Here is a 16,431-nt window from a genome sequence, read left to right as displayed (position 1 = left end):
AGATTCTTGGTAAGAAAGGGGTTGGAAGGTCATCGGGGGTAGGTGTAAATGTGGAATAATCAGTTCAGCCATGAACATAGAATGGCGGATAAGGCTCAAGGGGCCTACTCCAGCTCCTAATACATACGTTCATATACTGTCTTGCGCGGCCCCCCTCTCTCTCTCTGTCGCGCGGCCCCCCTCTCTCTCTCTGTCGCGCGGCCCCCCTCTCTCTCTCTGTCGCGCGGCCCCCCCCCCTCTCTCTCTGTCGCGCGGCCCCCCCCTCTCTCTCTGTCGCGCGGCCCCCCCCTCTCTCTCTGTCGCGCGGCCCCCCCCTCTCTCTCTGTCGCGCGGCCCCCCTCTCTCTCTCTGTCGCGCCGCCCCCCTCTCTCTCTCTGTCGCGCCGCCCCCCTCTCTCTCTCTGTCGCGCCGCCCCCCTCTCTCTCTCTGTCGCGCCGCCCCCCTCTCTCTCTCTGTCGCGCCGCCCCCCTCTCTCTCTCTGTCGCGCCGCCCCCCTCTCTCTCTCTGTCGCGCCGCCCCCCTCTCTCTCTCTGTCGCGCCGCTCCCCCCTCTCTCGCGCCACCCCCACCCCGCCCTCCCCTCTTTTTCTCTCTCTCTCGGCCTCTCTCTCTCGCTCTCTCGCCCTCACTCTGCATGCACCCATGCTCACTCTTGCACGCCTGACCAGGCACAGTGAATGGTAGCTGAATGCTGCCCAAACACATCTAACAAATATAATGGGTAACTGGCAAAGAGCATCATTGTCGTCTGACATTTGTCAACTTGGACCCAATTCCAGTATTTTCAGTCTGTCCTTTTCATTCTTCCAAAGCCCACAGCTAAAAGTCTATATTGAAATGTCCACTGGCTTCAGTTTGTATGTCTGCTATGCTGTGTCTGCTCCCAATGCTTCATCTGCCTTGGGGGCCGAGGGGGCACAGGGCCAGCATCGGGGCCCGAGGGGGAGGGGGGCCAGCTTCGGGGCCCGAAGGGGCATGGGGCCAGCCCAGGCCTGGAGTCTCAGTGTTCTCTATGATGTGATTGTAATTGGCTGCATTCCCCCTTCTCTAGCCTGTCATCAGTCCTCACTCAGGCCTCCCTTCCGACTCCACACCCCACATCTGGCAGAAGATGGATCCGACTCCGAATTTGATTCCCTGACCCGCTGGAGTCCCCCGGAACAGATCCAGCAAATTCTGGGCTGTAAGGAGGACCCCTTCCTGCAGGTAACTGGAGACCTGGGAGTCAGTCCCTATGATGAGTTGGGCTGAGTCATGTGGGCATGCTCCGGAGGTAGCAACATAGGAATATAGGAGCAGGAGTAGGCCATTCAGCCCATCAAGCTTGCTCCGCCATTCAATACGATGATGGCCGATCATCCACTTCAATGCCTTTTTCTCACACCATCCTCATATCCCTTTATGTCATTGGTATTTAGAAATCTGTCAATCTCTGCTTTAAACATACTCAATGACTGAGCTTCCACCACCCTCTGGGGTAGAGAATTCCAAAGATTCACAACCCTCTGAGTAAAGACATTTCTCCTCATCTCTGTCCTAAGTGGCTTCTCCCTTATTTTGAAACTGCATTCCCTGATTCTAGACTCCCAACCAGGGGAAACATCTTACCTGCATCTACCCTGTCTATCCCTTTAAGTATTTTGTAGGTTTCAATGAGATCACCTCTCATTCTTCAAAACTCCAGAGAATACAGGCCCACTTTCTCTTCATTGGACAGTCCCGCCATCCTGGGAACAAGTCTGGTGAACCTTCGTTGCACTCCCTCTCTGGCAATAATATCCTTCCTAAGGTAAGGAGACCAAAACTGCACACAGGTGCGGTTTTTTAGATTAGATTAGATATACAGCACTGAAACAGGCCCTTCGGCCCACCGAGTCTGTGCCGAACATCAGCCACCCATTTATACTAATCCTACACTAATCCCATATTCCTACCAAACATCCCCACCTGTCCCTATATTTCCCTACCACCTACCTATACTAGTGACAATTTATAATGGCCAATTTACCTATCAACCTGCAAGTCTTTTGGCTTGTGGGAGGAAACCGGAGCACCCGGAGAAAACCCACGCAGACACAGGGAGAACTTGCAAACTCCACACAGGCAGTACCCGGAATCGAACCCGGGTCCCTGGAGCTGTGAGGCTGCGGTGCTAACCACTGCGCCACTGTGCCGCCCTACTTTGGTTAGACCACTTTGGTCTAACCAAAGTTCTATACAATTGAAACAAGACTTCACTACTCCTGTACTCAAATCCTCTTGCAATAAAGGCTAACATATCATTAGCCTTCCTAATTGCTTGCTGCACCTGCATGTTAGCTTTCAGTGACTTATTGACAAGGACACGCAGATCCTTTTGTACATCTACACTTTCTAATCTCTTATCATATAAGAAATACTCTTCACATCTATTCCTCCTACCATAGAACAATTATGGCACAGAAGGAGGCCATTCAGCCCATCGTGTCCATGTCGGCTGAAGAAACTAGCCGCCCAATCTAATCCCACCTTCCAGCACCATGTCCATAGCCTTGCCGGTTACAACACTTCAGGTGCATGTCCAGGTACCTTTTTAAATGAGTTGAGGGTTTCTGCCTACACCACCATTGCTGGCAGTGAATTCCAGACACCCACCACCCTCTGGGTGAAAAGGTTTCTCCTCATGCACCCTCTAATCCTTCTACCAATCATCTTAAATCTGTGCCCCCTGGGAACTGACCTCTCCTCTAGGGGAAACAGGTCCTTCCTGTCTACTCTATCTCGGCCCCTCATAATTTTGTACACCTCAATTAAGTCACCCCTCAGCCTCCTCTGTTCTGAGGAAAATAACCCTAGTCAATCCAATCTTTCCTCTTGGCTGCAACTTTCAAGCCTGGCAACATTCTTGTAAATCTCCTCTGTACTCTCTCCAGAGCAATTATGTCCTTCCTGTAATGTGGTGACCAGAACTGTACGCAATATTCCAGCTGTGGCCTAACCAGCGTTTTATACAGTTCCAGCATTACATCCCTGCTTTTGTATTCTATACCTTGGCAATAAAGGAAAGCATTCCATATGCCTTCTTCACCACTCCATCTACCTGTCCTGCCACCTTCAGGGACCTGTGGACATGCACTCCAAGGTCTCTCACGATTCTACGCCTCTCAATATCCTCCCATTTATTATGTATTCTCTCGCTTTATTTGCCGTCCCCAAATGCTTTACCTCACACTTTTCAGGATTGAATTCCATTTGCTACTTTTCCACCCGCTCAACCAAACCATTGATATCATTCTGGAATCTTCACTATCAACTACACGGCCAATTTTTGTGTTATTAGCAAATTTCTCAATCATGTCTCCCACATTTAAGTCCAAATCATTAATATATACCACAAAAAGCAAGGGACCCAACACTGAGCCCTGTGGAACACCACTGGAAACAGTCTTCCATTCATAGCAACATAGAAAATAGGAGCAGGAGTAGGCCATTCAGCACTTCGAGCCTGCTGCAGCATTCATTATGATCATGGCTGATCATCCAACTCAGTAACCTGTTCCCGCTTTCTCCCCATACCCTTTGATCCCTTTAGACCCAAGAGCTATATCTAACTCCTTCTTGAAAACATACCATGTTTTGGCCTCAACTATTTTCCGTGGTAGCAAATTCCACAGGCTCACCACTCTCTGGGTGAAGAAAATTTCTCCTCATATCAGTCCTGAAAGGTTTACCCCGTATCCTTAGACTATGACCCCTGGTTCTGGATTCCCCCACCATCAGGAAGATCCTTCCTGCTTCTACCCTGTCAAGTCCTATTAGAATTTTATAGGTTTCTATGAGATCCTGCCTCACTCTTCTGAACTCCAGCGAATATAATCCTAACTGACTCAGTCTCTCCTCATACGTCAGTCCCACCATCCCAGGAATCAGTCTGGTAAACCTTCGCTGCACTCCCTCTATAACAAGAACATCTTTCCTCAGATAAGGAGACCAAAACTGCACACAATATTCCAGGTGTGGCCTCACCAAGGCCCTGTATAATTGCAGCAAGACATCCCTCGCTATGAAGGCCAACATACCCTTTGCCTTTTTTACCGCCTGTTGCTCCTGCATGCTTAACTTCAGTGACTGGTGTACGAGAACACCCAGGTCTCACTGCACATTCCCCTCTCTCAGTTTATAGCCGTTCAGATAATCTGCCTTCCTGTTTTTGCTACCAAAGTAGATAACTTCACAATTATCCACATTATACTGCATCTGCCATGCATTTGCCCACTCACTCAACTTGTCCAAATCACCCTGAAGCCTCTCTGCATCCTCCTCACAACTCACCCTCCCCCCCAGTTTTGTGTCATCTGCAAATTTGGAGATATTACATTTAGTTCCCGCATCATTCACAAAAACAATTTACCCACCACCGAGGTCAGACTGACTGACCTATAATTATGTGCCCTATCCCTCGCACCCTTTTTAAACAATGGTGCAACGTTCATAGATCTCCAATCATCTGGTACCTCGCCAGTATCTCGTGACGATTTGAAGATCATTCTCAGAGCATCTGCTAATACCTCCCTGGCTTCCTTTAACAGCCTGGGATACCAAAGTGGATAACCTCACATTTTTCCATATGACATTCCATCTGCCACGTTCTTGCCCACTCACTAAGTCTGTCCAAATCCCTTTGAAGCCACTTTGCATCTTCCTCACAACACACATTCCCAACTAGTTTTGTGTCATCCGCGAACTTGGAAATACTACATTTTGTCCCCACATCCAAATCACTGATAAATATTGTGAACAGCAGGGGCCCAAGCACTGATCCCTGCGGTACCCCACGACTCACAGCCTGCCACTGCATGAAAGACCCGTTTATTCCTACTCTCCGCTTTCTGCCTGTTAACAATCCTTAATCCATGCCTCTATATTACCTCCTATCATGTACTTCAGTTTTGCTAACCAACCTCCTGTGGGGGACTTTATCAAAAGCCTTCTGAAAATCCAAGTATACCACATCCACCAACTCCCTCTTATCAATTCTGTGAGTAACATCCTCAAAAATACTACATCAGGTTTGTCAAATCCATGTTGACTATGCTCAATCAAATCATTATTATCCAAGTGTCCATTTAGCACATCCTTTAGAATAGATTCTAGCATTTTCCCAACACTGTTGTAAGGCTAAAATAAAAGCAAAATACTGCAGATGCTGGAAATCTGAAATAAAAACAAGAAATGTTGGAAGCACTGAGCAGGTCTGGCAGCATCTGTGGAAAGAGAAGCAGAGTTAACGTTTCGGGTCAGTGACCCTTCTTCAGAAGACCCGAAACGTTAACTCTGCTTCTCTTTCCACAGATGCTGCCTGACCTGCTGAGTGGTTCCAGCATTTCTTGTTTTTATTACTGTTGTAAGGCTAACAGGTCTGTAATTCCCTGTTTTCTCTCTCCCTCCCTTCTTAAATAGGGAGGTGACATTTGCTACCTTCCAATCTGCAGGAACTGCTCCAGAATCTATAGAATTTTGGAAGATGATCATCAATGCATCCACAATCTCCATAGCTACCTCTTTCAACACTCTGGGATGTAGAATATCAGGTCCTGGGGACTTATCAACATTCAGCCCCATTAATTTCTCCAATACAACCTTCGTACGAATACTAATTTCCTTCAATTCCTCATTCTCCGTAATCCCTTGGATCTCTAATTCTGGGAGATTTCTTGTATCTTCCTCAGTGAAGACAGACACAAAGTAATCATTTAGCTTCTCTGCCATTTCTCTATTCCCCATTATAAATTCTCCTGACTCTGCCTGTAATGGACCCACATTTGTCTTAGCCAAATGTTTCCTTTTTATGTACATGTAAAAACTTTTACAGTTTCTTTTTATTTTTTGCGAGCTTACATTTATATTCTATTCTTCCTTTATCAGTTTCTTCATCCTCCTTTGCTGTATTCTAAAATCCTCTCAATCCTCAGGTTTACAACTATTTCTGGGCAACTTTATAGGCCTTTTCTTTCAATCTTATACAATCCTTAATTTTCTTTGTTATCCATGGTTGACTGCCTTTATTTTGGGGTTTTTGTGCCATGAAGAAATGTATAGTTGCTGTAAACTATGTAATATTTCTTTAAAGACTATCCATTGTCTATGTACTGTCAAACCTTTTAATGTATTTTCCCAATCCACCTCAGCCAATTTGCCCCTCATACCTTCATAATTTCCTTTGTTCAAATTTAACACCCTGGCTTCAGATTGAACTACCTCATTTTCAAACATAATGTCAAATTCAACATTTTATGGTCACTCGCCCCGAAAATTTCTTTAACAACAAGATTATCAATTAACCCCTTATCATTACATAAAACTAGATCTAAAATAGCATGTTCTCCAGTCGGTTCCTCAACATACTGCTCTAGAAAACCATCCTGAACATACTTCAGAAACTCGTCCTCCACAGCATTAGTGCTCATTAGGTTTACCCAGTCTATATGCAGATTGAGGTCACCCATGATTACTGTATTACCCATACTACATGCTTCTCTAATCTCCTGATTAATACCATGCCCCACACTACCACTACTATTTGGTGGCCTATAAACAGCTCCTACCAATGTTTGCTGCCTCTTGCTGTTCCGTTGCTCCTCCCAAACAGATTCCACGTTTGTTTTTCCGATCTGAGATCCTCCCTTACTAATGTACTGATCCTGTCCCTTATTCTCAGCACAACACCACCTTCTTTTCCTTTTTGCCTGTCCTTCCTAAGTCTTGAATATCCTTGAATATTCAGTTCCCAGGCTTGGTCACCCTGTAGCCACGTTTCCGTTATGGCAATTAGATCATACCCATTTACCTCTATTTGGGCCTTTAAATCATCTGCCTTGTTGTGAATGTTGCATGCATTCAGGTAGAGTGCCCTTAACCTGGTGGTCTTGACATTCTGCATTCTAAGCAGAATGGATGAGGGTAAAGCAGTGGATGTGGTGTATATGGATTTCAGTAAGGCGTTTGATAAGGTTCCCCACGGTAGGCTATTGCAGAAAATACGGAAGTATGAGGTTGAAGGTGATTTAGAGCTTTGGATCAGAAATTGGCTAGCTGAAAGAAGACAGAGGGAGGTGGTTGATGGCAAATGTTCATCCTGGAGTTTAGTTACTAGTGGTGTACCGCAAGGATCTGTTTTGGGGCCACTGCTGTTTGTCATTTTTATAAATGACCTGGAAGAGGGTGTAGAAGGGTGGGTTAGTAAATTTGCGGATGACACTAAGGTCGGTGGAGTTGTAGATAGTGCCGAAGGATGTTTTAGGGTACAGAGGGACATAGATAGGCTGCAGAGCTGGGCTGAGAGATGGCAAATGGAGTTTAATGCGGAAAAGTGTGAGGTGATTCACTTTGGAAGGAGTAACAGGAACGCAGAATACTGGGCTAATGGGAAGATTCTTGGTAGTGTAGATGAGCAGAGAGATCTTGGTGTCCAGGTACATAAATCCCTGAAAGTTGCCACCCAGGTTAATAGGGCTGTTAAGAAGGCATATGGTGTGTTAGCTTTTATTAGTAGGGGGATCGAGTTTCGGAGCCACGAGGTCATGCTGCAGCTGTACAAAACTCTGGTGAGGCCGCACCTTGAGTATTGCGTGCAGTTCTGGTCACCGCATTATAGGAAGGATGTGGAAGCTTTGGAAAGGGTGCAGAGGAGATTTACTAGGATGTTGCCTGGTATGGAGGGAAGGTCTTACGAGGAAAGGCTGAGGGACTTGAGGTTGTTTTCGTTAGAGAGAAGGAGGAGGAGAGGTGACTTAATAGAGACATATAAGATAATCAGAGGGTTAGATAGGGTGGATAGTGAGAGTCTTTTTCCTCGGATGGTGATGGCAAACACGAGGGGACAGAGCTTTAAGTTGAGGGGTGATAGATATAGGACAGATGTCAGAGGTAGTTTCTTTACTCAGAGAGTAGTAGGGGCGTGGAACGCCCTGCCTGCAACAGTAGTAGACTCACCAACTTTAAGGGCATTTAAGTGGTCATTGGATAGACATATGGATGAAAATGGAATAGTGTAGGTCAGATGGTTTCACAGGTCGGCGCAACATCGAGGGCCGAAGGGCCTGTACTGCGCTGTAATGTTCTAAATTCTAAGCCTAGTTGATACTCGCCTTCTAATGTCACTTGTTACTTTTCTACTTCCTGTTACCAGCTTTACTTCCTTCCAATTTGAGCTACGCCTCAGGTTCCATCCCCCTGACACGCCAGTTTAAACCCTCCCCAAAAGCACAGACAAATCTCCCTGCGAGGATGTTCATTCCAGTCCTGTTAAGTGTAGCCCGTTCATCTTGTACAAGTCCCTCCTGCACCAATTTTCAGCCACTTGTTCAGTCGATCAATCCTCCTATTCCTATGCTCACTCACACGTGGCAGTGGGAGTAATCCTGAGATTACTGCTTTGGAGGTTCTGCTTTTTAATTTGTTTCCTAACTCCCTAAAATCTACTTTCGGGACCTCATCCCTCTTCATGCCTATGTCATTGATACCAATGTGGACCATGACCTCTGGCTGGTCATCCTCCCCCAGAAGGATGTCCTGCAGCTGCTCTGTGGCATTCTTTACCCAGGCACCAGGGAGACAACACACCATCCTGGAGTTATCTTTACTGCCACAGAAATGCCTGTCTGATCCACTGACTATCGATCCCCTATCTCAGTTGTTCTTCCACTCTTCTTCTTCCCCTCTTGTGCAGCTGAGCTGCCCATGGTGCCATGGACTTTGCTGTGGCTGCACTTCCCCGGGGAACCATCGCTGTCACCAGTCCCCAAAATGGAAAATCGATTAGCAAGCAAGTTAGACTCGGGGAACAGCTACACTGCCTGCCTGGTTCTCTTAGACTGCCTGGCAGTCACCCATTCCCTCTCCGCCTGCATGCTCCTAACCTGTGGTGTGATCAGCTCCCTAAACGTGCTATCCACATAGTCATCTGCCTCACAGATGCACAACAGTGACTCCAGCCACTGCTCGAGTTCTGAAACCCAGAGCTCAAGCTTCTGCAGTTAGTGACACTTCCTGCAGTTGTGTTCATCTCGGACACATGGTGCGTCCATGACTTCCCACATGCCGCAGGACGTACATTCCACTTGGCCAAGCTGACCTGCCATAACATAACTTTAAAAACTTTGTATTACAATGAGAAGTAAAATAACTTACCAGTTACTCACCAATCAACTTCGTCCCCTGACTGAAGAATGAGACAGCTACTGGAGGCTGAAAGAAGGTAGAAGAAAGCAAGAAAGGAGCCCCTCCCTCACGCACCAAACTCTCACTTTATGCACTCAAATTTTTTTTTCTTAATTTATAGTTCCCCTCCTTCCCGAACTCCCTCCATTACAAAACTCCCCCTTCAAACTCTGTGCCGTCCAGCAGCACTCAATGTAGACAAGCAGCACTGAGAGTCCCCTGAATTTATACTCTGAAAACAATGCTGTGTCAGCTCTACTAGACCTCTGCTGCAGCTCAGAAACTAGTTTAAGCTAACTACCTAATTAACTCACTACAGCTATTCTGAGTGTTTGTATACCGCAGCTTAAAACTGCAAGAAACCTAACTTGCCTCTTAATTGAAACAGGAATTTCAATTATTTGCTCGATGTAATCAAAACAAAACAAAAACTAGTCTTTAGAGATTAACCATTAAAATTCAGTCACTTACCAAGCTCCCTTCTTCACACTCGGTGCAGGTGAAGTGTGGGTGCAGCTGGGCCTTGTGGGCGACTCTAGAGATGTGGGTGGGGCTGGTCATGTGGGTGTGCGGTGCAGGTGTGGGTGGGGCTGGGTCATGTGGGCGTGCTCTGGAGGTGTGGGTGGAGCTGGTTCATAGCGTGCTCTGCAGGTGCAGTTGGGGCTGGGCCATGTGGGTGTGCTGTGCAGGTGTAGGTGGGGCTGGGTCATGGCATGCTCTGCAGGAGCGGGTGGGGCTGGGTCATGTGGGTGTGCTCTGGAGGTGTGGGTGGGGCTGGGTCATGTGGTTGTGCTCTGGAGGTGTGGGTGGGGCTGGGTCGTGTGGGTGGGTTTGGGCCATGTGGGTGTGCTCTGGAGGTGTGGGTGGGGCTGGGTCATGTGGGTGTGCTCTGGAGGTGTGGGTGGGGCTGGGTTATGTGGGTGTGCTCTGGAGGTGTGGGTGGGGCTGGGTCATGTGGGTGTGCTGTGGAGGTGTGGGTGGGGCTGGGTCATGTGGGTGTGCTCTGGAGGTGTGGGTGGGGCTGGGTCATGTGGGTGTGCTGTGGAGGTGTGGGTGGGGCTGGGTCATGTGGGTGTGCTGTGCAGGTGTGGGTGGGGCTGGGTCACGTGGGCGTGCTGTGCAGGTGTAGGTGGGCCCGGATCATGTGGGCGTGCTCTGGAGGTGTGGGTGTGCTCTGGAAGTGTGGGTGGGTTTGGGTCATGTGGGTGTGCTCTGGAGGTGTGGGTGGGGTTGGGTTATGGTGTGCTCTGGAGGTGTTGGTGGGGCTGTCATGTGGGCGTGCTCTGGAGGTGTGGGTGGGGCTGGGCCATGTGGGTGTGCTCTGGAGGTGTGGGTGGGGCTGGGCCATGGTGTGCTCTGGAGGTGTGGGTGGGGCTGGGTCATGTGAGTGTGCTGTGGCGGTGTGGGTGGGGCTGGGTCACGTGGGCGTGCTCTGGAGGTGTAGGTGGGCCTGGGTCATGTGGGTGTGCTCTGCAGGTGTAGGTGGGGCTGGGCCATGGTGTGCTCTGGAGGTGTGGGTGGGGCTGGGCCATGTGGGTGTGCTCTGGAGGTTTGGGTGGGGCTGGGTCATGTGGGTGTGCTCTGGAGGTGTGGGTGGGGCTGGGTCATGGCGTGCTCTGGAGGTGTGGGTGGGGCTGGGTCATGTGGGTGTGCTCTGGAAGTGTGGGTGAGGCTGGGTCACGTGGGTGTGCTCTGGAAGTGTGGGTGGGGCTGGGTCACGTGGGTGTGCTCTGGAGGTGTGGGTGGGGCTGGGTCACGTGGGTGTGCTCTGGAGGTGTGGGTGGGGCTGGGTCATGGTGTGCTCTGGAGGTGTGGGTGGGGCTGGGTCATGTGGGTGTGCTCTGGAAGTGTGGGTGGGGCTGGGTCACGTGGGTGTGCTCTGGAGGTGTGGGTGGGGTTGGGTCACGTGGGCGTGCTCTGGAAGTGTGGGTGAGGCTGGGTCACGTGGGCATGCTCTGGAAGTGTGGATGATGACTGGGTCATGTGGGTGTGCTCTGGAAGTGTGGGTGAGGCTGGGTCACGTGGGTGTGCTCTGGAAGTGTAGGTGTGGTTGGGTCATGTGGGTGTGCTCTGGAAATGTGGGTGGGGCTGGATCATGTGGGTTTGCTCTGGAAGTGTGGGTGGGGTTGTGTCATGTGGATGTGCTCTGGAGGTGTGGGTGAGGTTGGGTCATGTGGGTGTGCTCTGGAGGTGTGGGTGGGGCTGGGTCATGTGGGCGTGCTCTGGAGGTGTGGGTAGGGCTGTCATGTGGGCGTGCTCTGGAGGTGTGGGTGGGGCTGGGTCATGTGGGTGTGCTCTGGAGGTGTGGGTAGGGCTGTCATGTGGGCGTGCTCTGGAGGTGTGGGTGGGGCTGGATCATGTGGGTGTGCTCTGGAGGTGTGGGTAGGGCTGTCATGTGGGCGTGCTCTGGAGGTGTGGGTGGAGTTGGGTCATGTGGGCGTGCTCTGGAAGTGTGAGTGGGACTGGGTCATGTGGGCAAGGCCAGGAGAGGATGGAGCTGGCTGTGATGGGGCGAGGTTGGGAGCCTGGAGGGGTAGGAGGCCATGGGCCTGGAGAGGAGTAGGTTAGATCTGAAATTTAGAAGCATAAGAGGCGATCTAGTTGAGATTCTGAAAGGGCTTGATGAGGTAGAAGCCAAGAGATTGTTTCCGCTGGTCGGGGAATCTAGAATGTGGGGACACAGTCTCAGGATAAGGGGTCAATCATTCAGGACTGAGATGAGGAGAAATTACTTCACTCAAAGGGTTGTGAATCTTTGGAATTCTCTACACCAGAGGGTTGTGGATCTTCCATCATTGACCATATTTAAGGCTGGGATAGACAGATTTTTGGTCTCTCAGGGAATCGAAGGATATGGGGAGTGGGCAGGAAAGTGGAATTGAAGCCCAAGGTCAGCCATGATCGTATTGAATGGCGGAGCAGGCTCGATGGGCCGAATGGTCTACTTCTCCTATTTCTTGTGTTCTTGTGATCAGGCTATGCTTGACAGGTGAGACTGTGTAACTGTTGTTATGACCAAGGTGGGAGGAGAGCGATGTCTTCTCTGATTCCACTTCTCCACAGGTCACAACATATATTTCAGTGTTTACCCAGTTACCGATGCGGTCAATCATATACTTTACACTTTATCCCAGACTAAAATACACCAACTAGGTTTCTTTAATAAACAATAAAATCATCAGTTTATTAGAAAACAAGACTAACCAGTAATGAAGCAAAGCATAAACACACAGTATGAAATATGAATGTTCCCTTTTTAAATAACCCACACACACACTGAAAAAAATAAATTCTCTCGGCAAGGCCTTTTACAACAAAAAAAAAACTTTGGCCAAATACTTGCTAATTCTTGAAAAAAAAATGAGAAGATATGTAAGGATGTCAGTTGTCCCTTTTGGTCTGGCGTCTGGGTAATACAGAGACGGGTCACTAAGATCTTTACAGAAGCGTTTCGTTCTGGAGATGTTGAGAATTAGGCTGGTAGTCTTTCCAGGAGAAATGTGGTATCGGGTTTCAGTAATCACACTCTGGATTCGTAGTGTTTTTTCAAAGAGGTAGAGAAACTTGGAGGTATTGTGAACTGTGAGGAGGATAGTATAGAACTTCAAAAGGACATAGACAAGTTGGTGGAATGGGTAGACAGGTGGCAGATGAAGTTCAATGCAGAAAAATGTGAAGTGAGTCATTTTGGTAGGAAGAACATGGAGAGACAATATAGAATAAAGGGTACAATTCTACAGGGAGTGCAGGAGTAGAGGTACCTGGGTGTATATATGCATAAGTCATTGAAGGTAGCAGGACAGGTTGAGAGAACAGTCAATAAAGAATACAGTATCCTGGGCTTTATTAATAGGGGAGTAGAGTAGAAGAGCAAGGAAGTTATGTTGAACTTGTATAAGACACTAGTTCGGCCTCAGCTGGAGTATTGCGTCTAGTTCTGGGCACCGCACTTTAGGAAAGAGGTGAGACCATTGGAGTGAGTACAGAAAAGATTCACGAGAATGGTTCCAGGGATGAGGAATTTCAGTTATGGGGGCGGCGCAGTGGTTAGCACCGCAGCCTCACAGCTCCAGCGACCCAGGTTCAATTCTGGGTACTGCCTGTGTGGAGTTTGCAAGTTCTCCCTGTGTCTGCGTGGGTTTTCTCCGGGTGCTCCGGTTTCCTCCCACAGCCAAAAGACTTGCAGGTTGGTAGGTAAATTGGCCATTATAAATTGCCCCCAGTATAGGTAGGTGGTAGGGAAATATAGGGACAGGTGGGGATGTGGTAGGAATATGGGATTAGTGTAGGATTAGTATAAATGGGTGGTTGATGGTCGGCACAGACTTGGTGGGCCGAAGGGCCTGTTTCAGTGCTGTATGTCTAAACTAAAAGATTGGAGAAGTTAGGACTGATTTCCTTGGAGAAGAGAAGGCTGAGAGGTGATTTGATAGAGGTATTCAAAATCATGAGGGGTCTGGACAGAGTAGATAGAGAGAAACTGTTCCCACTCGAGAGAGAGAATCGAGAACGAGAGGGCACAGATTTAAAGTATTTGGTAAGAGAAGCAAAAGTGACATGAGGAAAAACTTTTTCACACAGCGAGTGGTTAAGGTCTGGAATGCATTGCCTGAGAACGTGGTGGAGGCAGGTTCAATTGAAGCATTGAAAAGGAAATTAGACAGTTATATGAAAAGGAAGAATGTGCAGGGTTATGGGGAGAAGGCAGGGGAATGGAACTGAGGGAATTGCTCTTCCGGAGAGCCAGTGCAGACACAATGGGCCAAATGACCTCCATCTGCACTGTAACAGTTCTGTGATTCTAAGAAAGAGTAGCTGACACACTGGATTTGTCAGGGTCTCTTGGAGGTGCAGGAAACATGAGCTGGGGGTTTCTTTTCAGCAGGCTACAAAGCCAACTGTTTTTCAACACTGTCCACACTGCAACTGAACCAAAACAATATCTCAGAAGCAAAATCACCTCCTGACCCTCATAAATCTTGACATGTCACTTCTCTGTAAACATCCCCCAAGTCACCAAGGTTTCTGTTGTTTATTGAACTTTAGGCATGTGATATCCAGTAAGTGTTGTTTTCATACAAGACTTCTGTGTCCTTTCAGTGAACTTTCAACAAAAAAGCAAAGTCCAGCATCTATGAAATCTTCAGTCTTCCAAAATGAATCCATTTCCACACTTTCAATATTTTTGAGAACTCATATTTAACAAAAAAGGGAAGCACTTTCAGAATACAGTAGTTTGCACTCACTCATTTCTATTTTTTTTTCCACCCAGGCCAAGGCTGATGGGGTAGATTCAGAGCTATCTGATATTCAGTCTGACAGCACCAGCAGTATCCTCAGTAATCTGGACTGGAATGCGGTAAACAAAATGATAGCCAGTTTGGAGCATCCATGAAGAGGGAAACACTCAGCCTTAACATCATTGTACACCATCCAAACCCCAGTCTCATATTAGTGTGACTGAGTATGGGCAAGCTCCAGTGAAGGAGCAGTCAAAGTAACAGTGTACAGTTACAGTGTGTGACTCTTACCCTGAATAAACAATGACTGTACAGTTCCACAGTGAGTGATCCTGAACCTGAATAAGCACAAATGTCACTTGGGCTGGGTGTTGGGTACTGTTCACTCCACAGGACCAGGTCCCGGTTCTACAGCCCACTGTATATATATTTGGGGTCTGGCATTTAAATGAATGGAATTTCAATCTCTATTTCTGATATTACTCCTATCTAGGGCACTATTAATCTGAATTTGACTGCAACCTGAGAAATATTTATTTGTACAATTTTTACTCTGTTTGTATGGGACCCTTACCCTGAATAAAGTGACTGTTTCATTTTTAAATAAAGTTTTACATTCCACTGGGAATCACATTTAACACCGTATGTAACTGCACGTTGTTACCATCACCAGCACTGGTGCCTGTTTGGCTGTGAATCACAGAGATACTGCTGTTGCAGAAGAGAGTTTACATGGTCATTGAGATCTCTCCCAGCAAAGAAGTATCCAATGAGCTTACCCATCTGATGTACAAATACAGAACATGAGAAGAGGCCATTCAACCCATCAAGGCTGATTCTCTCCCATATGACTCTCTTTATCACCGTGCATCATTATCTTCAGTCTCATTATCTTTGGGCATTAGTTATTGTGGCTGGGTGTTTGATTCTGAATATTAGAGGGATATCTGTAAAAGCACAGAGCTTGGTGAGAGATGGGTGATTTTTTTTATTATTCATTCATGTAATGTGGACGTCACTGGCCAGACCAGCATTGATTCCCCATCCCTAATTGCCCTTGAGAAGATGGTGGTGAGCTGCCTTCCTGAACCGCTGCAGTCCTTGTGGGGTAGGTACACCCACAGTGCTGTTAGGAAGGGAGTTCCAGGATTTTGACCCAGCGACAGTGAAGGAACGGTGATATAGTTCCAAGTCAGGATGGTGTGTGACTTGGAGGGGAACTTGCAGTTGGTGGTGTTCCCATGCATTTTCTGCCTTTGCCCTCCTAGTTGGTAGAGGTTGTGGGTTTGGAAGGTGCTGTAGAAGGAGCCTTGGTGCGTTGCTGCAGTGCATCTTGTAGATGGTACACACTGCTGCCACTGTGCATCAGTGGTGGAGGGAGTGAATGTTTGTAGATGGAGTGCCAATCAAGCAGGCTGCTTTGTCCTGGATGGTGTTGAGCTTCTTGAGTGTTGTTGGAGCTGCACCCATCCAGGCAAGTGGAGAGTATTCCATCACACTCCTGACTTGTGCCTTGTAGATGATGGAGAGGCTTTGGGGAGTCAGGAGGTGAGTTACTCACCACAGAATTTCTAGCCTCTGACCTGCTCTTGTAGCCACGGTATTTATATGGCTACTCCAGTTCAGTTTCTGGTCAATGGTAGCCCCTAGGATGTTGATTGTGCGGGATTCAGCGATGGTAATGCCTTTGAACATTATGCCAAGATGTTTAGATTCTCTCTTGTTGGAGATGGTCATTGCCTGACACTTGTGTGGCGCAAATGTTACTTGCCACTTATCAGCCCATGCCTGGATGTTGTCCAGGTCTTGCTGCATTTCTACACAGACTGCTTCAGTACCTAAGGAGTCGCAAATCTGCTGAACAGAGTGGTAACAGGAATTGGGTGAGGAGGACAAGGAGGTACTAAGTAATTTAAACCAAGGTGTGACAGTAAATAAGTAAATATATTTTTAAAAAGGGATAATTAAATGAATCGAAGAGGATAACATTAAAA

At 47.8% G+C, this 16,431-nt stretch overlaps 1 protein-coding gene across 8 annotated transcripts in view; it reads left to right on the top strand.

Moving 5' to 3' along the window:
• Positions 1–15,058, top strand: part of cplane1 (ciliogenesis and planar polarity effector 1) — a 306,978-nt gene extending 291,920 nt beyond the window's left edge. For 7 of the 8 annotated variants that reach the window (XM_068029092.1, XM_068029085.1, XM_068029087.1 and 4 more), the window contains 2 exons: positions 1,051–1,205; positions 14,470–15,058. In XM_068029092.1, the coding sequence (XP_067885193.1) occupies positions 1,051–1,205; positions 14,470–14,592 (278 nt within the window). In that variant the 3' untranslated portion in view covers positions 14,593–15,058. The remainder of the gene's footprint in view (positions 1–1,050; positions 1,206–14,469) is intronic. The other variant, XM_068029089.1, reaches the window with a different exon arrangement.
• Positions 15,059–16,431: the final 1,373 nt, after the last annotated feature.

Source organism: Heterodontus francisci, chromosome 4 (genome assembly GCF_036365525.1).
Source record: "Heterodontus francisci isolate sHetFra1 chromosome 4, sHetFra1.hap1, whole genome shotgun sequence".
NCBI classification, from domain to species: Eukaryota; Metazoa; Chordata; class Chondrichthyes; order Heterodontiformes; family Heterodontidae; genus Heterodontus; species Heterodontus francisci.
This window is presented reverse-complemented; position numbering and strand designations above follow the sequence as displayed.